At 45.9% G+C, this 24,254-nt stretch overlaps 2 protein-coding genes across 3 annotated transcripts in view; one reads left to right on the top strand and one right to left on the bottom strand.

Annotated features, from left to right (window-relative positions):
• Positions 1–22,709, top strand: part of CHRM4 (cholinergic receptor muscarinic 4) — a 48,372-nt gene extending 25,663 nt beyond the window's left edge. Inside the window, exons 2-3 of one of the 2 annotated variants that reach the window (XR_013985102.1) lie at positions 19,166–21,929; positions 21,993–22,709. Coding sequence is in view for 1 of the 2 variants with exons in the window: in XM_081001996.1 (XP_080858122.1) it covers positions 19,166–20,613 (1,448 nt within the window). In the remaining variant the exon portion in view is untranslated. Of the gene's footprint in view, positions 1–19,165 lie in introns of both variants that reach the window. The other variant, XM_081001996.1, reaches the window with a different exon arrangement.
• The window catches only part of MDK (midkine), a 40,115-nt gene continuing 21,317 nt past the window's right edge, over positions 5,457–24,254 (bottom strand). The window contains exon 6 of the transcript XR_013985108.1: positions 5,457–5,882. The gene's annotated coding sequence lies outside the window, so the exon portion shown is untranslated. The remainder of the gene's footprint in view (positions 5,883–24,254) is intronic.

Here is a 24,254-nt window from a genome sequence, read left to right on the forward strand (position 1 = left end):
AATCCTGTGCCTTATAGTTTTTGAGTAACAGGTCAGTTGGTAGACCATGAGACTCTTGGATCTCAGGGTCATGAGTTCAAGTTCTGCATGGGGTGAAATATTCCTGCATTGCAGAAGGTTGGACTAGATGATCCTTGTAGTTCCTTCCAGCTATTCTCTGATATGGGGATGAAAATTAGGGGAAATTAGGGAAATGTTATATACATGCATGGTGCACTTTATAAAGCAAACTTTTTAAGCAATGTAGACTAAAGTCACTTCTGGGGCCCTTCCAGGATTTGGGGCCCTTGAAGCTTAAGCTTCATTACATATGCTCCAACATTTCTCCGATGCAAAGAGGGATGTCCTATTCAATAATAATAATAATAATAATAATAATAATAATAATAATAATGTTTGTTTGTTTATACATAACCCATCCATCTGACTGGGTTGCCCCAGCCACTCTGGGTGGCTTCCAACATATATAATAACATAATAAAACATTAAATATTATTTTTAAAAACTTCCCTATACAGGGCTGCCTTCAGATGTCTTCTAGAGGTTGCATAGTTGCTCACCTTTTTGGTTCATAACTCCATACCCTCTAACATTTCTCCAATGGAAATAGGGACGTCGTAAGGAAAAGTAGGACATTCCGGGATCAAATCAGAAACCAGGATGGCTTCTGTAAATCCTGGACTGTTCCTGGAAAATAGGGACACTTGGAACATCTGTCATTAGTTTCATAGTAGATCCATCCATGTCTCTGAGCAGCGCTGAGCTGCTTCTCTATCCCAAGACATTTCTAAGGTGCCTAGGAGGTACTTACTGGCATGCACAAGAGCGCTCTGTTCACACTCTCAAAGGGGTGTACATCTGTCAGCTAGAACAATCGCTTGCTAAATGTAAACCGGGTGCCGTGACTCAGTAACTAATTAACGACTATTAGATAAAGCTATTATCGCTGAAAACCATCCCTGACTGCATAGCCTCTCTCTCTCTGCAAGGCACATGCTTCATAAGCATAAATATCTGTTTATCATTCCGGCCTCCTCCCCCTCACTCTTCATCCTGCCATCGCTCCATCCTCCTGTTTCCTCTCTCTCTCTCTCTCTCTCTCTCTCTCTCTCTCTCTCTCTCTCTCCCCCCCCCCTTCCCTCCCTTCCATTTCTGGCTCCATCCTCAGGGGTTTAGTTCTAAATGCTGAAACCTGCATTACAGCCAGCAGTTTAACATGACAGAACTAATCCCTTTAGATCTTTACCCTTTTAGTGCTTTTTGGCAAGCAGATATAAGCAGTGTGGGGCTGGCAATTGGGTTGGAATGATTCTCACTCAGACCATCTCTGGGTTTTGGGCAAATTTTCTCACTGGCTCCAGGAACCTGACTTCTCATGGCCTCTTGGCATCCCTTGACCTTGTTCTTTAGTGGCAATTCAAAGCACTGACCTTTGCTCCAGGCTCAGCTTGGTCAAGGCTCACTAGAGCTTAGCTCCAGATCTGACTTTCCATAACCTGCTTCAGCACTCAGTTATGGACTAAGTGAAACATTGGCTTTAAAAGAGTACCTCTGATCATGTACAGAGTGTATCCCCTCACCAATGAATAATGTCACTCCTCCTACACACGTGGGATTTGGGTTGGGGTCCCCCCCAGTATTAGGTGACCCATTGCCCTAATGCAGTGGAGCTCTTATGTTCTTGATGATGGGAACATTGCCCTTCAGGTGTTATTCTTGCATAAAGAAAGAGCCAGGGCTTATCCACACTTACCTTAAAAATGTTTTCCCTTTTCTTACAAATAAAAAACTTGTGTTTTTTTTCAAATTAATGTTACACAGATTAGTACACTCTCTGCATTGATACGTGTTTTCTGTAGAGACTAAAGTGCTGATATTTTCTTTTTATATATGTTTCCATGCACAGGTACAGCTTAAAAGTTCCATGTCCAAGTGTGGGTCTCCCCACCCCTAAACTTTCCCTATGAAAACCTACTCTTTAAAGCTCAACTGGAACAAACGGCAATTTGGATTTTCTGCGGATTGCCGTTTGCTCCGATGGAGCTTTAAAGAGTGGGTTTTCATGGGGAAAGCGCCAAGGGTGCTCGGACACAGAGCCTTAAAGTGCTGACCATGCCTGGAAAGAGCGGAGGAAAAGTGTGGCTAAGCCCTCTTAGGCATTATGGAACTGAGCTATGCTGATTGCGGGAAGCGGAAACATGTGCTGGAGAGCAAGTCTCCTGCTAAACTGCCTCCAGCGCTCTCGCTTTCTCTCCCTCCGTGTCCCAGGGGCAAACAAGAGACATTGCACAGTTGAATAGGTTAATTCATTTAAATGTATGCAAATTTCAAATTGCTCATTGCTTAGCATCGAGGCAGAGCTAAAGAGGAATGGCTGAGTGCCAAAAAAGCACCCAGTCAAGCTGCATTAAAACTAAGTGGCAACTCGGCGCTCCATCTCGAGTCTCGAGGTGATGCTCCTAGCTCTTCATGATTGCCACCTCTGTCCAATCACGGCGAGGCGGAGTTCACAATCATGGTAATTGCATGGTGGAGCAACATGCTTTGTGCGAGCAGATCTTCAGCATCTCAGGTGCCAAGCGAGGGCTCATCTGCATGATGGGTTAAATTGATACAGGGTAATCTATGTCACTCTTACCTAGGCATTACAAAAATTAAAGTAGACAGCACTTGATGGGGGAAGAATGGTCTGGTGGCACCTGAAAGGCTAACCAATGTGTTGTGGTATATGCTTTTGCGGGTGGAGTCAACATTCCCAGCATGTTCAGTGATGTCTACACTGGCTTTGTCATGTCCACAGAATGGAAGATAGAAGGATCCCAAGGATGTACCCTGTGAGGAGCTGACTTCAGGCACCAGGCTAGTTGGCAGACCAAGGGTGGATCTATACATGGGGGGACGATGCTAGAAATAAGTCATAAATAAAATTATTATAACAAAAGGGGAGAAATGCTATGTAAAATCACATAGAAAAGTTTTGTGCTCTATGTACAGCGTGTCTGGTGTTGCATGTTTATAACACATTCAAAATGCTGTTTTTTGACTAATATAGCTGAGTCCCAACTCTGCACTACAAAGGTGCTTGCAAATGTGACATGAGGGCTGGCAACTTCAACTCCACCATGTGGGCAGGGGTGAAACTTGGCTATATCTCACCTGGGTCAAAGACTCAGTTTGGCAAAAAACAACAACCATGTGCATTTGTGCACACACAGGCTGGGAGCCTCAATGGTGCCCCTCTGGAGGAGGCTTCAACCAGGGCAAAAATACCTGGCTAACCCTGCCCTGCCCCCTTAGCTACAGCTCTGCGTGTGGGAATCCCTTGCAGACGATCGCAGCTCAGCTCCTGGAGATAGACAGGTCTTGCATCCACAGTACTGACCAGAGGAGGAATGACCGCTGGGATGAGTGCAGAGAGAAGAAATGCCATGTTGCACTTGGAGCAGCCTTCTTCTGCCCCAGCTGCAACAAAACATGTCTATCCTGTATTGGTCTCTACAGCCACAGCAGGCGCTGCAACCTTTCGGCAGTTTGACTTCATCCTAAGGGTGCATTCCTCCAGACAAATGCCAACAACTTCAGGAGTTGGGAGCTGGTGGTGTTCCAAATTTTGCTGGATTGCAATCTTGACCAGTGGCCACGCTGGCTGGGGCTGGTAGGAGATGGGGCCCGATAACATCTGAAGGACCACAGGGTTTATCCCACCTCCATCTATCTCACCAGTTCGTGAAGAGCATCTTTAATGGGTGCATACATAAGGCACAGAAAAGGAGAAGGGGATATTACTGCAAAGTGAGGCCAGAAGACCCAGGAATGGCAAAGGGAGGTGTGCTCCACTATTATGAGGAATCAAATCCTAACAAGGTCCAGTGAAAAAGGGGAGGGGAGGGGAGGGTGACTCACTACCAGCTGCTAGTGAACTGGCAGAGAATAGTGTACAGATCTGGCAAAAGATGATCTGGCAAAAAATAGACTAGAATTCTCTTCAGTCCGAGCCAGCATAGCATCACTTCTTGTAGTAAGCTGGTCACTCCCAAGCCCTAGTCCTATGGACACTTTACCTAGGGGTAACCCCAGGGAACACTGTCTTTCTTCGAAGTAAAACATGCATAACTTTATGCTATAAGGGCTTATCCACACTTCTGCTTGTCACACTGCTTTCCCTCGGGGAAGATCACTCTTTGCCATTTGTTCCAATTTAGAGCTAAAGAGTGGGTTTTCCCTGGGAAAGGAGTGGGGCAAAGGGAAAATGGCTTCAGTCTCTGCTTTCTAGGCACAGGACAAGCAGAAGTGTGGACAAGCTCTTAGCCTCTATTCCATGGGTAGGCAAACTGAGGCCCAGGGGCCGGATCCGGCCAAATAACCTTCTAAATCTTGCCCGTGGAAGGTTCGGGAATCAGCATGTTTTTACATGAGTAGAATGTGTCCTTTTATTTAAAATGCATCTCTGGGTTATTTGTGGGGCCTGCCTGGTGTTTTTACATGAGTAGAATGTGTCCTTTTATTTAAAATGCATCTCTGGGTTATTTGTGGGGCCTGCCTGGTGTTTTTACATGAGTAGAATGTGTGCTTTTATTTAAAATGCATCTCTGGGTTATTTGTGGGGCATAGGAATTCGTTCATTCCCCCCCCAAAAAAATATAGTCTGGCCCCCCACATGGTCTGAGGGACAGTGGACTGGCCTCCTGCTGAAAAAGTTTGCTGACCGCTGCCTATTCAGCCCTTGTCTGATCATGTCAAATCTGCCTTTGAATTTCTATTCTGTGGCTTTGCACAGAGTCTTTCTGTTTGATTTTTGTTTTTAATGCATTTATTTATTTTGTGTGGCTACTTTCAAGTTTTGTCCCGAATGCTCTCCCTGAGTTGTTACCATTTGTCATGCCCGATTTGTGCTCATTTATTCTCATGCTGACAACACATTTGGCCAATGTAAATGGCAGAAGGCCATGGCTGGCACATGATGGCATATACATCATATTAGCTGCGTTTTCCCAGAGGATGAAGAGACACAATAAAGTTGAGTTTATTATCTCATAATGAACACTGTATTGGTTCATATGCAGAAGCATCTCCTCTGAGCTATTAATGATGTTCTCTCTCCATGCTGTGCATTAGGGCTGGTACAAAACATCGCTTTCCTACAGAGCAATTTGAAGGTCTTAGTGCTAGTTGGTGACTTCAGCCCAGATCTTGCAACACTTGTAGTTATAGGAGAGGAAGAGTTACCCACCCAGAGCTGCCAGCACTATTGCTGAACTATTTGTATTCAGGCACATCCTTGTGTGTTTGTGCCAACCTTGGCCACCTGACAGCTAAGATTGCTGAGAAGTCAGGTCACTTATGCGGACAGATGTTGTGTGTCCCCCCCAATGCAGTTGTGCATGGTAATTTTTTTAATGAGCTAAACCATTCTGTATATTTAAAACCAATTTCATAACTGTGCACCTCAGTTGAGGTTTGGGGGAGGAATAATTTATTATCTCATTATCGGTGATGTCACAGGCACTGACAAGTAGGTGCTTATTGTACTTCCAAAAGAAATCATTGTATTTGGGTTTTTTAAAAAAATTTTAGCAGATAGCCTTCACTTACTACAAACTCCTAAGAACATTTTGCCAATGACTGACATTCAGTAGCAATAATTGAATTGTGAATCATACGCAGTACTAGGAGCGCAAGTCGTCTTCTACATCACTGAAACATTTGCACAAGCCTTCAGCTGCCCTTCTTCTGACAGAGTTCTTTGCAGCTCAAACGTTGGACGCTCCTGACTCAACAGAAGTCAGTAAATACATTATTTTGCGTCAGGTGTTTTAAACAGCAATGTGGTCCATCTTTCTCTTGTGTTTTATGGTGGAAGCTACTTTGAGTTTGGAGACCAGCTGCAGGCAGAAACATAAAAAAGAGCATGGTTAAAAACCCAACCTTTCACCCAGGCCTAGTGTTCTATATTGGAAGAGGTTGAAAGGGCTAGAATTAAGTATGTATTGACGAAAAGCTCATAATCCAATATCTGCTTTAGTTTACTGGCCACAATATTTGGCAAGGGGACATGATGGAGTACTGACATAGGAATGATACTCCTAGTGAGTAGACCCTGCTGAGGAAAAGCAGCCGCTCACACTGCTCCAGCCAAATGAGACTACCAGCAGGGCTTCTCCATCATGACAGCAACACAGATCCTGGGTTGCAGCCCCTCCGAGTCAGGTCCTGCTTTTCTGCAGGTTAATTTGCCCTGCGAATGAAGATGCCACCAAACCCAAACTGGATGCATCCTTTCATTAGCTGTGCATGAATTTTGTGTTGGAGTGATTGAATGTGACTGCAAAGCACATCAGTACTGTTAGAAAGCAGCCAGGCCCTCAAGCTAAACTATAATGAGAGCCTTAGGAAGGAGGGGTGGGGAATACACACAGTACTCTGTCTGTCCACCACAGCAGTCTCAACCTTCCTATAGTATGCACTCACACGGACAAGCATATTTATCTATATCTCCTCTCTTTCTGGAGGGGAAGCTGTCACTGTGCTTTCAGCCATTCAGTTACATTTTTGCTGTTGTTTTGCCTATTCCCACAGTCACTTATGATGGTCTTGCTATTGGTGTTGTTTGGTTAGCCTTCTTGCCTGCTGATCATTAGATTTACTTTCAGGTCCAAATTGTTTTCATTTGTGAATTATTTCGGTTTGCTTTGGTTGCAATGGGAGAGGGAAAGCATTTGACAAAGTAACTAGATGGATAGACAAACAGACAGACAGATGACGGACAATAACATGTGAAGCAAGCAGTGGATGTCACAGCAATTGCTAGGAGCCAGTGTGGTGCAATTGCTGGGAGCCAGTGTGGTGTAGTGGTTAAGAGCGCTAGTCTCATAATCTGGGGAACCGAGTTCGCGTCTCCGCTCCTCCACATGCAGCTGCTGGGTGACCTTGGGCCAGTCACACTTCTCTGAAGTCTCTCAGCCCCACTCACCTCACAGAGTGTTTGTTGTGGGGGAGGAAGGGAAAGGAGATTGTTAGCTGCTTTGAGACTCCTTCGGGTAGTGATAAAGCGGGATATCAAATCCAAACCCTTCTGTGACAATGGGAGCTGGGGAGAAAGTGCTACTGAGTACTTGGGCATTATTGTGGTCCATAGTTCTGACGACTCATTTCATACATTTATGTTTTCTCACATAAGCACATGCTTGGCAAGGTTAAGAGGAATCTGTGGAGCATCTGTTTTGCATGCAAACGGTCTCAGGTTCATTCCCAGGTAAGCATGGGAATATCTCCAGCCTGAAACTCTGCTGATCAGTATAGTTGACGCTGAGCTGGATGGACCAGGAGTCCAACGCAGTATCGCATCAGTTTGCTGTGTTCCTCTATGTCAGGAGTTTCTCCGCAGGCGAAAAGTGTATTGTCCAAATCAACCTTTGCAAACAACTGTCTGGGGCTCAGCTGGAGAAGAACCCTGCCTGTTAACAGGATCAAAGCTGTTATCAGTAGGATGCCATAGTCTTGGCAGTGCCACACTGATCAATCAGATGTAATAGTATTGACCTATCAACACCACTTACTGTTAGCGCAGCAAGAGGAGGCTTTCGCTTTTCAAAGCGTATTTCCCAGAATCAAGTGCGCCACCTAGTGGCTGTTGGCCACATGTGCCGGTGAATCTCTTCACTAAAACCAGGTTCCTATAGAAACAGGATTCCTTAGACTCCTGGCATTCCATGAGTAGGGCACAGGGGCATTAAGGGCTATGGACTTCACAGAGGCAACGTCATTTGCCAAAACAGAGGCTTCTAAGCAGGGATAGACTTGCACTGGAAGGAGGGCAGGCTTATTGCGCGCACACACACACACACCCGATCCTACCTATCTTGTAGAAGCTGCTCAGAATCTTTCCTCAAGCTCATGTTCCAGTGAAAAGGGCCTGGGCATAGACAGGATTTTTGTTAGGGGGAGGCAGGCCTTTTCGGGGGGGCAGAACCTCAGTTAGCTATGTATTTTTATTGATTTTTATTGATTGGGGGGGCGCTGCCCCTCCCTGCCCCCCTTGGCTATGCCCATGGAAAACGGCCTTAGTGTGAATCCTTAGTGCACATTTGCAAAGGCTTCGTTAGACATCTACATACAGGATCTTTTTATATGCAGATTGCTGGTGCAAGAAGTTTCCATACACTAAGAAAGCTGCTTAGATTTTACAGAGCAAGTCTATATAAGTCCCATCAAATTCAATTTGACACCTATCCCATTGAATTCAATGGGATTTACTCTCAGGTTACAGCATTTAGCCCTGCTGGCAGGAGTACCAAGGAGGGGAGAGGTGTCCCGCTAGAAGCCCTGCAGGCTGTAACTACAATCTCTGAAGAGGGGAGGTTAATCTACCTCTGCTTCCTCTGGCTGAGGTAATTTCTCCGTGCTTTTGTGGAGCAGGTCAGGCGGTGTTTGTGTAGTGTAGTGGTCAGCACATCGGACTAGGACTAGGGAGATGCAGGTTTGAATACCCACCTAGCCATGAAGGTCACTGGGTGACTTTGGGCCAATCCCTATCTCGCAATCTAATCCCCTCCACAGGGTTTTCGTGAAGATAAACTGGCAGTGGTGGTGGTGGAAGATCTGCAGTATGTACTTTGCTCTGAACTCTTTGACATAATACAAAGGGAATAAATCCCTATGGAGACTTTAAACATCTTGTGTATGAACAATACTATCAGGCCCCCTTGCAGGGGTGCCAACTTGAATAAAATATTGGGGGGGCAGGTAAGCCCTGTCCCCATAATCAATCTCACACATACCATTTGAATGCCCATCAACTTGGTGGAAGGCCAGCCCCCTCAAATATTTTATTGGGGGATCCGAAGGGACCTTGGCCCCTAGGAGTTGGCTCCTACGCCCCCATGCAATGAAAATGTATCAAGATACATTTCTGAAAGTTTAGATCTGTTATATATGTCATGTCTTAATCCCACATCCTGATCATCCCAAACCTTTAAGCTTATTAAGACTGCAACCCTATTCATGTCTGCTCAGATGTAAGAGCCATTGAATTCAATGGGGCTCACTCCCAGGTAAGAAGGGTTAGGATTCCCACCTCTCTTTGGCTGTGTACACTTGACCCTTTGCTCCAGGCTCCAGTGTGCTCCCACTATTGGTGTTTGAAGCTGACCACCCATAAGGTTAGTCACAATCCATATGTATCCTGCAGTTTCTTGAGAAGCACTGTTGCCCAATGAGTTTTCCCTCAAACCAGCTTCCGTTTCATTAGAAATTGGAAGCTACGGTCAAGCTGAGGTGTGGCTGTTGCACATGTGTGGATGATAGCTCCATTGACTAGGAGATAGCTGCAGGTGAAAGGAAACGAAGGAGACAATGTTCATCAGGTGGTGGCATCCCTGCCCCCCTCTCTGGGGTGTAAAGTGATATTAAAAATGTGACTTGAAACACAGTGGGGAGAGGGACACACGTAGCCTTTGTCTACCTGATTCCAACCCTCCCACCCCTTTCGCATGGCACATAGAAGCATGTTTAACACACCAACCATTACACTGATAGCAACAAAAAGCACGTTTTTAAAAAATACTTGCAAAGTGCCTTTGTCTACGAGCGCTCCTGCTAAGGGAAAAGGCGTAATGAGGAGGCGGGGGAAGGGAGAAGGAACATAGCATTCATTATATTTTTGCACCATTATCTTATTCATTCCATCAGTGTTCTCCCTTCCACATGTAGGTACAATTTCATTTATTTTTCAAGCACTTATGCAGTTCTTAGTTCTTTTTCCTTCTGAGTATTCCTTGGTGGCATTTTTTTCTCCTTAGCGACTGTAGAACCGTAGACCACGATATGTAAAATCCATGAACTAACTGGCTAAGCAAACAACCTCCTAACAGCATTGCTGTGTGAACGAAAGACTGAACCACTAAACACCTGGAGCAAACTTCTGAAGGAATGTCTAGGAAAAAAAATCTATTACTTGATTTCTTCACATTGATTATTGTGTATTTGGTGCCTGGCAGCTGAGCACTACATCTCTGATTCACCCATGTGTGATATAATTGGCTGTTGCTGTTACCAAGCAAGCAACATGGATCGAAAACCAAGATCCTACTTATTGAAAGTAAACCTGTGTGTGTGTGTGTGTGTGTGTGTGTGTGTGAACTGTATGTAGTGTGAACAGCAAGTTGATGACGTACAGGGAATAGTAGTTGATGACTGGCTTCTCAGAGTCACACACTGTTTAGTTTTTGTACCATTAAAGATCTCCTTAGTTTCACTGCTAGCGCTAGTTCACACAACCTTCCAACCTGTATGTGATGAAGTATGCTCCTTGCCCTCCCCACCCCCTGCCCCGGCCACCACGAGGCTTGAACAGGTTGTCTGAATTGTTGATCATGACTTTACACATTTTGCACGTTGCCATCGCTCTTTTCAAATGTGGGTAGAAGGGGTGCGAAAAATTGCAGTTTGCAGTTGTGATGAATTATTTATCCAAACAACCTGTTTGACATAAGCAGAATGAAATCTGGGCGAGAGATAAAAAGCAATTATTCATATGCAGAGCAGTTATATGAATTGCAGGCATTGGAGGAGGCGGAATAGGTTTGGTAGGAAATGTGAGAGATCGTCTCGAAAACTGTACTCAGCTGACCATTGTTGCTCGTTGTCTCTGACTCCATCATTCATTTCAAGAAGATTGTCTGCCTTTTGATCAATTCACTTACAATGAGAACAACAATTATTCTTGGCGGAGTTTTAACCTTTTTGTGTGTGTGTCAAACCTCCATTTCCATATATTTAGCACTTTTCACCAAACCAAACCTTTTCACCAGCAAAGGTGTATGGAGTGTGTTCCGCGTGTGGCCACATCATAGATTTATTTTAAAAATGACTACTAACTGAATATGCATGGACAGGCCCTCCTCCAAAACACCACCTACCCATGAAATCTCCATAAATCGCTTGCTTCCTCAAGGACTCTGCTTGCTTAGCTCATGCCTTAAACATTCACCAAAAGAAGTCCCCTACATCTGAAGCATTCCTTCATCACCACTCCAGCCCTAACAAGAGCATTACAATTCTTCATTGCCTTGTCACAAATTGTTGTTTTAGAAACCTACCGCAGATCTCTTGTTCAGGTTATGGCTCTCAGTGCGCATTCTTGTCACAATAAAAAAAATCCTTCCAGTAGCACCTTTAAGACCAACTAAGTTAGTTCTTGGTATGAGCTTTCGTGTGCAAGCACACTTCTTCAGATACACTGAAACAGAAGTTGCCAGATCCTTCTATATAGTGAGAAGGTGGGGAGGGGTATTACTCAGAAGGGTGGTGGGAATGGGAGATTGGCAGATAGCTGAGATGAGCCTGCTGACGACTCTTAACGACTGTAATAGGTCTTACAGGAAAAGGCAGGGGGTGGGAAGGTGAGAATTGGCTTAGTCATGTATAATGGGATAAGAATCCAAAGTCTTTGTTCAAACCAGGTCTCTCCATGGTTTTAAGTTTGGTAATGAGTTGCAATTCAGCAGCTTCTCTTTCCAGTCTATTTCTGAAATTCCTTTGTAGTAAAACAGCTACTTTGAGATCTTGTATAGAATGTCCTGGGAGATTGAAGTGTTCTCCTACTGGTTTCTCTGTTTTGTGATTCTTGATGTCAGATTTATGTCCATTTATTCTTTGGCGTAAGGTTTGGCCTGTTTGTCCAATATAGAGAGCTGAAGGACACTGTTGGCATTTGATGCCATACACAATGTTAGATGATGAGCAATTGAATAGTCCCGAGATGGTATGTGTGATGTTGTTGGGGCCAGTAATGGTGTTGTCTTGTCACATTTATTGACAGCAAAATTGAGTTTCCTTAGAGTCCAAGTTTGTGATGAGGGCTCTGCCCTGGTTTGTTTGTTTGTTTCCTGGTAGGGAGAGGTATAGAGTTGACATGGGGAAAGGGGAATATGTAGGTTTCAATGCTGGAGGCAGCCTGCTGATTTGGATGGGTACCAGAAAGCCTGTTTTGTTTTGTTTTTTATAATGCATCTAAAAGGAAATAAATAATCACATCAACCCTTTTTGCTGTCTGGGAAGGAGACAGCCCACCAGCCTACCTCTTCCCAAGCTCTGTTCTTCTCCAAAGGTCCTGATTTAATAACCACAGATCAGAGGCCAATCTCCTCTGGGAGGAGATTACATTCATATGGCTTAGAGAAATTAATTGGTTTATCTAATTCATGTTGTTCCCGTATCTACATGTTCCTCCTACAGACTTATTAGTGATTGTCCTTTTTCTCCCCCTGGTGATTATTCTTATTGGGCAGATGCTTCCACTTAGCCTGTTTTTAGTTGCTGCACTTTCCCATTTAGAGAACATATCTGAGGGTATTCTAGCAAGACAGAAGGAGACTTAGGCTACAGTCCTATATATGTACTTAGCTGGGAGAAAGCCCCGCTGAACTTAGTGGGACTTACTTCTGAGTGGACACACATAGGACTGTGCTGTCATTTGTGTGAATGCACACATCTATGTGTCTGCAGTGTGCAGGCATGCACACATCCATACCCCCAGGAAGTTCAGGATAGCCTGAGGGGCTGAAGGGCTCTAGAAAGAAAATAAATAAATTGGGAAATCTATAAGAGCTGCCTTCACAGCACCGAGTAGGAAATCTAGTCACTTGCTGCCAATTTGGGTAGCATACTGAAAACATGAGATTTTATGGTCTGTAAAATCTTTTTTATTTTCTTTTTCCTGCCGTTCTGATCTCTTAAAAAAATCCCGTCTGGGCAGTCTATCTTCCATGTCTCTGTACTGTAACTCTGAAGTTTGGCAATTATGTCTTTGAATATTTTTGCTTTCTTGTGTGCACTTCAATCATTGCCTAAATGAAATGATTTTTTTTTATTATTTTTTTGCCTTACAAGTTTTCTGGGGAAGGGCATTCTGCTTTTTTTTTTTTTTTTTTTTTTTTTTTTTGCTAAAACGTCTCTCCATTCTGGGGACCTGAACTAACATGTTGCCTTCTAAAGTCTAACACATGCTAGATGCACAGAGCAATTCTCCTCCTGCACAAGTTCATAGGTGTACACGGATATCTCAGGTTGGTAGTCCTTATGGCATGGAGAAAAGTGATAAGTGGTGTCTTCTAAGGACTTGAAGACATACCAGAATGATGCAAAATTTCTAGTTCTCAGGCAGAGGGGCTTATGTACTCTCAACATGCAATATGTCTGCATGGCTATAGCATGCAAATTATTGAAAAGCATTGAAAGTACTCAATTAACTTAGGTTCTGTCCCCCTAGCAGAAGCCTGCCGCCCAACCAAAGTCTGGGGGGTATATTTACCCATGAAAAAAGCTCAACAAGTTGGGCTGCCCAGCCCCCAACAAAAATCCTGGCTATGCCCATGTATGTCTGTATATATGTCTCATTATGTTCACTGATGCCTACTCTCCTAGTAAGTGTGTTTAGGAAAACTATTTCCCCCATACTGCTCAATCTTACCTCCCAGGTGTAACAAGGCCACGAAGGTGATGGCAATATATAGGCTGTGAATCCATACAGTGGTACCTCAGGTTAAGTACTTAATTCGTTCCGGAGGTCTGTACTTAACCTGAAACTGTTCTTAACCTGAAGCACCACTTTAGCTAATGGGACCTGCTGCTGTTGCGGCCGCGCCGCCAGAGCACGATTTCTGTTCTCATCCTGAAGCAAAGTTCTTAACCCGAGGTACTATTTCTGGGTTAGCGGAGTCTGTAACCTGAAGCATCTGTAACCTGAAGCATCTGTAACCCGAGGTACCACTGTACCTGCTTTAAAAGCAGCCAGGTTGTTCTTCTTTCTCAATTTGGATCAAAGCTGATTTGGAGGGGAAATGTATCAAAACTTAGAATTTCGTAAGAAATGACAGGATAGATAAGGTGGAGGCAGAGTAAAGAGCAGTGTGAACACAACCATAGAGGAAGCCAAACCATCTGTAAAACACAAAGGTGGGAGGTAGGGGATGAGGAGGACAGAAATTGAGTTTGTCCCAGATTACTGGTCAAAGTGTGTCTGCAAAGCCATCTGCTGACCTCTCCAGAAGAGTGGCAAGGAGCAAATCCAATTGGCATCTATCTTTATCGCTCCCAATGGTTATCATGCCCAGAGAACCTTTTTCAAAACATCATTGCGTCAGATCTGCAATTTCTCCTGGGCCCTTGCACTCTACAGATATGCCAGACAGCAGTAAACAGGGGAAAGAGACACAAGAAAGGGGATGAATGACACTGGGGGCAAAGGGAAATGGTCAGGGTTAGGGAAACGTCACAAACAGAAGACGCACACGTGAGAGAGAAGAGGGAGAAACTGATTTGTTGATGTTTTATTTCAGCTGACCAGAATGCTCACTTTGTGCCATGCAAGGCTAAGACTCAGAAGCCAGTCCCACTGGCTTGGTTTGCACATAATGCTAAGCAATGGTTTGTTAAACTGTAGTGTATTATATAGTGCATTAAGCCATGGTTTATTTGAGCATCCAAACCACAGCAGCTTAGCTATGGTTTGTTCATTGCCTGTTGTCGGCTTATGAAGCTCAGTTTGTTTTAATTATGGTTTGGCATTATGTGCAACCCAGCCCATAAGGCATGAAGAAGCCATTACTCGAAAAGTAAAAAGAAACTGCATCCGAATTCCAGTTGATTCTGATGAAAAAGGGGCTTTCCACAAAAGTTGGCTTGCTGACTTACATTTCTCCCAATACTTTCACTGCTTCTACCTTTGGCATTAGAAGAAAACGATCTAGCCTCCATCTCAACCAAAATTAGATTCTGTAGCTAGAAATTTGTCAACAAACCAAATTCCCATGATCTCCTTGCTCCCTCTCTCCTTCATATTTCTACCCAGTCCTATTTCAAAGTGCTCATTTTATCCTCTTAACAGCCTTGCGAGTTCATCTAGGCCTAGAGATACAGTGGTACCTCGGGTTACATATGCTTCAGGTTACATAAGCTTCAGGTTACAGACTCCGCTAACCCAGAAATAGTGCTTCAGGTTAAGAACTTTGCTTCAGGATGAGAACAGAAATCGTGCTCCGGTGGCGCAGCAGCAGCAGGAGGCGTCATTAGCTAAAGTAGTGCTTCAGCTTAAGAACAGTTTCAGGTTAAGTACGGACCTCCGGAACGAATTAAGTACTTAACCCGAGGTACCGCTGTAGTGACTTAGCTTAAAGGCATTCTGTCGGCTTTTTGGCAGATTCAAATCTAGCTTTCCACTGCCCAAGTATAATAAGCTGTATTGTAACTGAAACATTCTTGTCACAAAACAGGATATTTCCACTGGGAGTTTTCCTATATATATTGTTCAGTTCTGTTCTGACTTCACAAGACCTTGTCTTATTAAACCAGGCTAATAAGTAGAAAGGATTTGCTAATGTTTTATTATTGCCCACACAGCCTGGTCTCATCCACAACATCTTCTCCATCCTAATCTCACTGTGCGGAAAACCTTAACTGGGGATATGGCTCTGTTTCACCAGCTTTCTCTCAGGCTGCCTCCGAGTGGAGTTCATCCTTCATTTATTCCAGCTACGGGGCCTTGGGTGGCTTGGGAGGTTGAGGAGAGAGAAGGAAACAGCCTCAGGCTGTCAGAACTGTTTCCCATCACATGGGGATTGTGCAAGGATGATACACTGAAGCCATCTCTGGAGGAGCTTGTGGAAATGGGGGAGCTGCCGGTTTACAGAGCAAGGATTTCATTGTCCTATTAAAATCTGCAGAACCTGGCCAGGGCCGGAGGAGATAATTGGTAGCTTCAGGCTGAGAAGCTGACCTAGAAACGGCAGCCACTTCTAGGCAGTGAAGTGACACAGCCTGTCTCAGAGACTCTCTCTCTCTCTCCCTCCGCCTCCCCCCCCTGTCAAAAGTTAGGAATTATCTTGCAAAGGCTTGTTCATGTATGTGATGGAATAGTCAAATTGCTTTTCTGATCGGGCGAGAGTTTTTCAGCTAGGACTGCAGGGTTTAATTGGTTCAATTGGTAGATTAACAAACTAAAACTTCGACTGATTAACTGGTGGGTGCCAATTTTAATCAGCGAGGGCAAATGAAAGACCTGTCGCTGCATCGCACCAATTGCTACTGATTTTGGTTGTTTTACTTAGTGAACTTTGTATTTATAAACGTAGTATGAAATTTGGTTTTTCGTGTGTTTTGTAAGCTACCAGAGGAGGTTTATTGATAGGCAGCCATTTAAATTTAGTCAAGAATAACAATAATAACTCATTCAGTCCCAGCTGAATTTAGAGTAAATAGATGTAACCTTGTCTAGAGGTAGATTTCACCCATCCTTTCAGTACAGTATTTGTTTCATCGCCATTTTGCTCCCCACCCCCCGCTGCCCTTTTCACCTCAGAGTTGCCTCCTTCTCGCTCTCTGAACAGGGAATATTAATATTATTCTCACTTGCTTCACTAGCCTGACTTATGAGTCACTTCCTTGAGCGATCTGGATTATTTTACTGAACTATTTGTCAAGAGACCTCTGAGGCAACCTGGTACTGTGATTGCTTGCTCCCTTTTTTCTGCCAACATCCCTACGTCTTTAAGAGCGGCATAACATGCAGAAATTCAACAGGTAAAACTTTCCATCGCTGCATCGCTATGCTCAGAAATCCCCCCACCCCTGTTGAGCTGTATGTTCTGTTATGCCACTGCTAAAAGCAATCCTTTCTACCCACTCAGATCCTACTTCTCAGAGACAGATCAAGGAGGCTTCCTCTTATTGTTCTCTTGTTCTCTTGAATTTTAGAAGCACCTGGGGAAGACAAATGATAATGAAAATAGAATCTTAAATTAGAATTAAGGCTGCAGTCCTAAACATTTGTATGCAAGCCTTATTTTTGTAATATTTATTTTCATTACATTTTTGCACATAAACAATATTGAAACCAGTGTGACTTCATTCTGAGTAAATATCAGAACATTGATATGAAGCAACTTTTCCCAACCTGGTGCCCCTCCCCCATGTTTTTGGACTATGACTGCCATCAGACCTGCCCATTGACCATGCTGACAGGGGCAGTCTACCAACAGCTGCAATCACAGATTCCCAAACCCTCAGTGAGGAGGAATTTGTGCCTTCCTTATCAAAGATTCCTAAATTGCAGGGGGTTCGACTACGAATGACCCTTGGGGTCCCTTCCAACTCTATGATTCTTTTATTCCTAGGAAGACTGGAAGAAAATGCAGACACTCTGTCCCCTGGGGCAACTGAACATTTGAAAGGGACCCCCAGATTAATAAGTTGTTGAGCTTTTTTTGGCAAAATTGCAAAACAGAATATGCCGTTTTGGAACTATTTTTATGGAAAATCAGCACGGGCTGCTAAATGCCTGGATTTTCCTGGACTTGGGGGGGGGGCCTTATTTCCGCCCGGCCACTGCTGCCGACTGCAGTATTCTGGATATGTCTTGGAAATTCTGGACATATGGCAGCCCTAATGCAGTCCACAGTGCGTTCGATACGACAGGAAGGAGAAAAAGGATTTGCACAAGTGTGCTTCCATCTTAAGCCAGGAATGGTGTAATGTGGTACACTGGGCACGACAGTGCAAAGAAACAGTGGTGGACTTTGGGCTCACAAATTTCAGCAGTGCCCTATGTGATGTTGAAATTCAGATCCCCCTGCCTCTCACGCTCCACCCTGCTGCGTTGTTTTCGTGCCTCTGCATTGTGGCTCCCACTGTGACTGCACCGGTCGCTCCACCTTCAAACCGCCTCTGTAGGAAATCTAGGCAATTGCTCCCCAAAAGCATTTGCAGCCATGCTGAAAGTACCAGTAAAATCCCACGGGTCCCATAGGGCATTCCACAAGCCCTGACAGACTGTCTGCACACAATTTAGGGAAACTGACTCATTTTAAGTGGCTACGGTGGCCCACATTCTACTGCAAGCTAAGCCAAATGCTGTATCACAGGCAAACAGCAACATTTTTCCAACTTGCCAGAAGAATGTGTCCCCAGGCCGAGGAAAAGTCTTCTACAGTGGTACCTCGGGTTAAGAACTTAATTCGTTCCGGAGGTCCGTTCTTAACCTGAAACTGTTCTTAACCTGAGGTACCACTATAGCTATTGGGGCCTCCCGCTGCCGCCACACGATTTCTGTTCTCATCCTGAAGCAAAGTTCTTAACTCGAGGTATTATTTCTGGGTTAGCGGGCCACAGTGGGCCACAGTGGGCCACTGAAGCGTCTGTAACCCGAGGTACCACTGTATAAGGGCACACTCTGCTGGAAAAGAGGCGGCCTTTGCAGAAGTCCTCGGGCTGCTGACTGCAATGGTACAATACCAAGAATATCCAGCAGAGGGTGGGCTCCCCTCAGCAAAACCTTACAGAATGCAGGATCCACAGGCCTATTAGATGGTCACAACCCCCCTCCCCAATCTCACTTGTTTTCTCTGGAGCTCCGTGCATCTACATAAACTCATGAAATGATTTGGAAAAGGTTGTGAGCTCCTTCTGAGGCTGCCCCACTCCACCAGGCAAGCTGCTGCCGTAAATAGCTCCCTTGGAGAGGGCCGGAGAGATTTGGGGGCAGATGGAAACAGTACAGAAGGATTTTTCAGACATGGGTTAAAGATAACACAGGCCTGGGAAAATGCTGGGCTTTGAAGAGACACGGCTGTTCTGGCTGAGCTGACAATCCGTCCAGGGGTGGAAGAGGACACTGGCTTCTTTCCCAGTTTGCTTAGCGCCCTCCTACAACTTCCTGGTAGTAACGTTCAGGTTTGCTTTAGCTGTTGCTGGGTAGGCTGGCCAGGTTGAAATGTTTTCTGAGGCTGCATTCACACTAGACCTTTAAAGCCCATGGCATCACCCAAAAAATCCCAGGAACTAGCCCCCACAGTGCTACAGTTCCCAGCAGCCTTAACAAACTACAGTTCCCAGGATTTGGGAAGGGGGAAGTCATGTGCTTCAAACACAGACCAAGTCCAGGAGATGGAAGTGCACAGATACCTTTCAACAAGGTATTGTTCCACATCTTAATGCCTGGACTAGTCAACAGGACCAAGGTGTGAGCTTCATTACTGCATGGGGATCTGAGCCTGGGTCTCCCCAGTTCTCATCTGACCCTTTAAGGCTTGCACCACACTGACATTCCTGACCAAGTGTTGCAGATGCATAATATTTCTTCAATGTCTTTCTCTCCCTGCCTCTCTTTCTGCAGATTCTGCATACAACTTGTCTTCTCAGCTGATAAAGATGCCCAACTTCACCAATGACAACTTCACAAAGGAGGACACCCCCAAGTATAAGACGGTGGAGATGGTCTTCATAGCCACCGTCACGGGGTCGCTTAGCCTCGTCACCGTGGTAGGGAATATCTTGGTCATGCTGTCCATCAAAGTGAACCGCCAGCTTCAGACTGTCAACAACTACTTCCTCTTCAGCCTGGCCTGTGCTGACCTGATAATTGGAGTCTTTTCCATGAACCTCTACACAGTCTACATCATCAAGGGCTATTGGCCACTAGGGGCTGTGGTCTGTGACCTCTGGCTGGCTCTGGACTACGTGGTGAGCAACGCCTCTGTCATGAACTTGCTCATCATCAGTTTTGACCGCTACTTCTGTGTCACCAAGCCCCTGACCTACCCAGCCAGGCGGACAACCAAAATGGCCGGGCTGATGATTGCAGTCGCTTGGATATTGTCCTTTATCCTCTGGGCGCCCGCCATCTTGTTTTGGCAGTTCATTGTTGGGGAGAGGACAGTTGAGAAAGAGCAGTGTTACATCCAGTTCCTCTCCAACCCGGCGGTGACCTTTGGCACAGCCATCGCGGCTTTCTACCTCCCTGTGGTCATCATGACTGTGCTCTACATCCACATTTCGCTGGCCAGCCGGAGCCGCATCAGAAGACACAAGCCTGAGAGCAAGAAGGAGAAGAAGTCCAAGTCACTCGGCTTCCTGAAGAGCCCTCTGGTCAAGCAGAATAACAACAACTCTCCAAAGAAAGCGGTGGAGGTGAAGGAGGAGGCAAAAAATGGGAAAGTAGAAGAGCAGCCCTTACAGCAGTCAGAGACCACTGGCCACCAAGAGGAGAAGGAGACGTCCAATGAATCCAGCACGGTGAGCATCACCCAGACCAACAAAGAGAAGCCAGTGCTGGAAATTGCACCGGCTGATCAAGGGCAGAGTCCAGCCCCGACACGGCTTAACCCTGCCTCCAAGTGGTCCAAAATTAAGATTGTCACAAAGCAAACCGGAACTGAATGTGTCACCGCCATTGAGATTGTCCCAGACAAAGAAGCCAGCTCCACTCCAATCACCTTGTCCAACAGCCGTCCAGCGAATGTTGCCAGGAAATTTGCTAGCATTGCCAGGAGTCAGGTCAGGAAGAAGCGTCAAATGGCAGCCCGGGAGAAGAAAGTCACCAGAACCATCTTTGCCATCTTACTGGCCTTCATCCTGACATGGACGCCTTACAATGTGATGGTCCTCATTAATACCTTCTGCGATTATTGTGTCCCTGACACGGTCTGGTACATCGGGTACTGGCTGTGCTATGTCAACAGTACCATCAACCCAGCTTGTTACGCTCTTTGCAACGCCACCTTCAAGAAAACCTTTAAGCACCTTCTCATGTGTCAGTACAGGAACATCGGCACGGCAAGATAATCTGGAGGCGGGGTGTTGTGGAGACTTGTTCTTTTATTCTCCAACCAGACAGATGTACTGCTGCAACTGTGTCACTGGATTCCAGAGGGAGCCTTTCACCAAATGCAAAATTAAAACCAGAGATAAGACACAACCCTTTTAATCCTGATCGGCCTTCAAGTCACAAAGCAGTCCTTGCGCCTCTACGACCCCTGACTGCGCTTCTCCAGAAAACGAAGGAGAAATAAGTCAGGGACTGGATGCTGCAATAAGGCGTCATGGACAGACTTCGTGGATCCCAATCCCTGCCTTGTTCCTCCTGAAATGCTGGCTGAACTTCCATTAACCTTTGATATCACTAGATAAAAGCAGTGTCCCTTTCTGATGCCTATGCTGATGTGCTAAGTGGGACACACAAACATGTAAATGGAAGTTATTCCTTTCCATGGATGTCTTGGTGGTTTTGCACTTGTGGTGTATGTGTGTGTGTGTGTGTGTGTGTGTGTGAGAGAGAGAGAGAGAGAGAGAGAGAGAGAATGGGAAGGTTTAGCAATGCTAACAAAATCATAAACTATGAATGTGCAGACAGAAGGGGACTGTCTCATCGCCAGCCACCAAGCTGGCAGTGGATTCTGCTTGGAGCCTTAGGCTGGGCATGCTAAGACTAGATGACCAACCAAGGCACACTTAATCCCTTTCATACATCCTAGCCCTTTTCCCGGTTGAGTTTCCAGTGGGATTTGTTCCCCTCAGGGAGAGTACTCTACAGCTGGAACCAAACCTGCCTGCTTAAGAGGCTTCCTAAGGAACTTTCATCCTGTGCTGACTCCATCTTGTCTCCCCGCGGCAGGCAGCTGTGCCCGCCAGCCAGCCTGCTGAACGGAGAGACTCATTCCTACCTTGAAACAATGACACACCTGAGTTGTTTTGAACAATAAAAAATCGCAAACGGCACATGTGTGCACGCACAGAGGGACAGAGTCAGCACTGTGACATTTTTGACCACATGCCAAGGGAAATGCTTCTACAAAGGTATTTGTGTCGATGTGAAGAGCGACTGTCCTTGAGGCGGCAAATGCTTGACAAGGCCCTTGGAGGATAACGTTGCACCAGGCATCTGCGATAGCGGGATATTCCTGTACTGGGGAGACTTTCAAAGGCCATGTCACCTCTTTTAATGTAAACAGGGTTTCCCTTCATTTTGGGTTGCTTTTTTTAGATGCCAGCTGCACCACAGTGTCCTCCTGGCTCCAAGCACTTGGTTAAGGGAGACGCCCTTTACCGAAGAGATTTTTGGTTCCTCTCTAGAAGCCTTTCTCAACCTTCGGTTCCAAGATGTTGTTGGACTACAACTCCCATCATTCCTAGCCAGCATGCCCAGTGGTCAGGGATAATGGGAGTTGTAGTCTGAGACCGCCTGGGAACCCATGGTTGGGAAAGGCTTCTCTGTAGGGTAGGAATGGGCAACAGGTGACCCTCATCATGATGTTGGACTCCAGCTCCCATCAGCTGCAGCCAGCATGGACAATGGCCAAGGATGATGGGAGTTGCAGTGCAGCAACTGCTGGAGGGCTGCAATTTCTTCATCCCTGCTTATAGGGGCTGGGGGAGGGAAACTAGAGACCTCCCCGCTTGCTTCTGCTCCAAGTGCCTGTGGGCATATCAAGAAGATAGCCACCGAGCTTTGTAAATGGACTTAACCTCCCTTCTAGTCGGTGTCGTCATGGAGTCCTCAGCATGTGGGCTCCAGTGTAAAGTGTACAGCCTAAATCCCAGGATATTCATGATGTCCAGCACAGAACAACCCATTCCAGCTGTTGCTCAGTTTCTCCAGAGCCCAGAGGGTGTCTGCACCCTCAGGCATGTCAGCAAGAAATGCAGATCAAAGATCTGGCATAGACTGGGCCAGTGTACACAGGCACGGAAGTCTCCGTTTCATGGTGAAGGACTCTCAGCCTGCGAGACGCCATTGTAGTTGGCCAAAGGCTGCTGCTTCATTCTGCTGTGGAGGCAGCCATACTGCCACTGCCTTTAGAATAATTTGCATCATGTTGCCCCAAATGCCTTGCAGGTTTTTTTAATTGTTACAATTAACAGCGGGCCCCACTTAAACCAATAAAGTAATTGAAGTAAATATATTAGCTCTTTGGGTCATTTTTTTGGGTCCTCTTTCAATACTCACATGCAAGCAGTTTAGGCATAAAGGTAAAGGGACCCCTGACCATTAGGTCCAGTCGTGGCCGACTCTGGGGTTGCGGTGCTCTTCTTGCTTTATTGGCTGGGAGAGCCGGCATACAGCTTCCGGGTCATGTGGCCAGCATGACTAAGCCGCTTCTGGCAAACCAGAGCAGTGCACGGAAACACCGTTTACCTTCCCGCTGGAGCGGTACCTATTTATCTACTTGCACTTTGACGTGCTTTCGAACTGCTAGGTTGGCAGGAGCAGGGACCGAGCAACGGGAGCTCACCCCGTTGCGGGGATTTGAACCGCCAACCTTCTGATTGGCAAGCCCTAGGCTCAGTGGTTTAACCCACAGCGCCACCCGCGTCCCGTTTAGGGTGGATTAAATTTGAAATTATGAAACAAGGATGGGGCTCTGTAGCCCTCTCAGTGTCATGAGGCTCCATCTTCCATCAGCCCCATCCCAAAAGGCCAATGGTTTATAAGAAGTTCCTGGTTGAGTGCAAGAATCATTGCCGATTGACAAGGACGCCACACTTTTCCTCTCCAGCATGGAATGTGCTGAGTAAACTTTGCAAGCTTCTTCTGCTAGGTCGAGGCAGGAAAACTGCCCCCACAGGAGCCTACAAATGATCCTTTCCTATGATTAGAGGGTTCCCTGGGCAAAAGGAAATGGACACCTCACTTGGCCAAAGTAATGGGATGGATCTGAAGAGGGTGACTCTCTGTCTAGTTTTCATGGCTTTGGGACCGATCTGGAATGAGCTCCTCTGGAACCCCTGGAGACTCAACCCGCACTTTGACCCAGGTTAGCTGGGCACTGCCCTGCACGCTGTCTGCCCAAGGGAGCTTCCCCTGCCCCAGAGTCTGGTTCCAATCTTCCTGCAGCATTTCCAGCCCTGTGCAGGTCTGGTAGCAATTATGCCGCATTAACTGAGGAATTCTAGGGAGCTCAAGCGCCTGGGGCAGGGATTTTGTTCCGATCAGCAAAGGGGTGCACTGGGGGGAGAGCAAGGAGGAGGGATGGGCAGGCATTCAGGCAGCTGTCCCTGCAGGAACACAAAGACCCTCAGAGGCCCCTTTGTCAATAGGTACTGACTGGGCAGCATGCCTGCACTCCCGACCATGTGGAGGCTCTTTTGCTGGCCTCAGCAGAATAGCCGCCTAAACCTACAACAGCTGCCTCCACCAAGAGGTTGAGAGGTTAGGGCAGCTTCAGTGCCAAGAGTTTCCCAATCTAGGTCACTTGACCCACGTGGGAGAGGAGTTGCAGGGAGGCAGAAGGGCAAGCTGTGTCATCATGGAAGTAAGAGGCCACTGGGATACAATGGTGAGCGGAGAGAAAGATAAGGTGCGGTGTGAAGAGATCCTAGAAGGGAAGACAAATAGATTTTGCACCAACCCAGTTGTAATAAATGGGATTTGGTGTCTGCAGCTTTTCAGTTTAGGGAAAAGGTAAGAGAGAATATGGTAGAGGTAC

Source organism: Podarcis pityusensis (genome assembly GCF_964106645.2).
Source record: "Podarcis pityusensis genome assembly, chromosome: 1".
Taxonomy (NCBI): Eukaryota; Metazoa; Chordata; class Lepidosauria; order Squamata; family Lacertidae; genus Podarcis; species Podarcis pityusensis.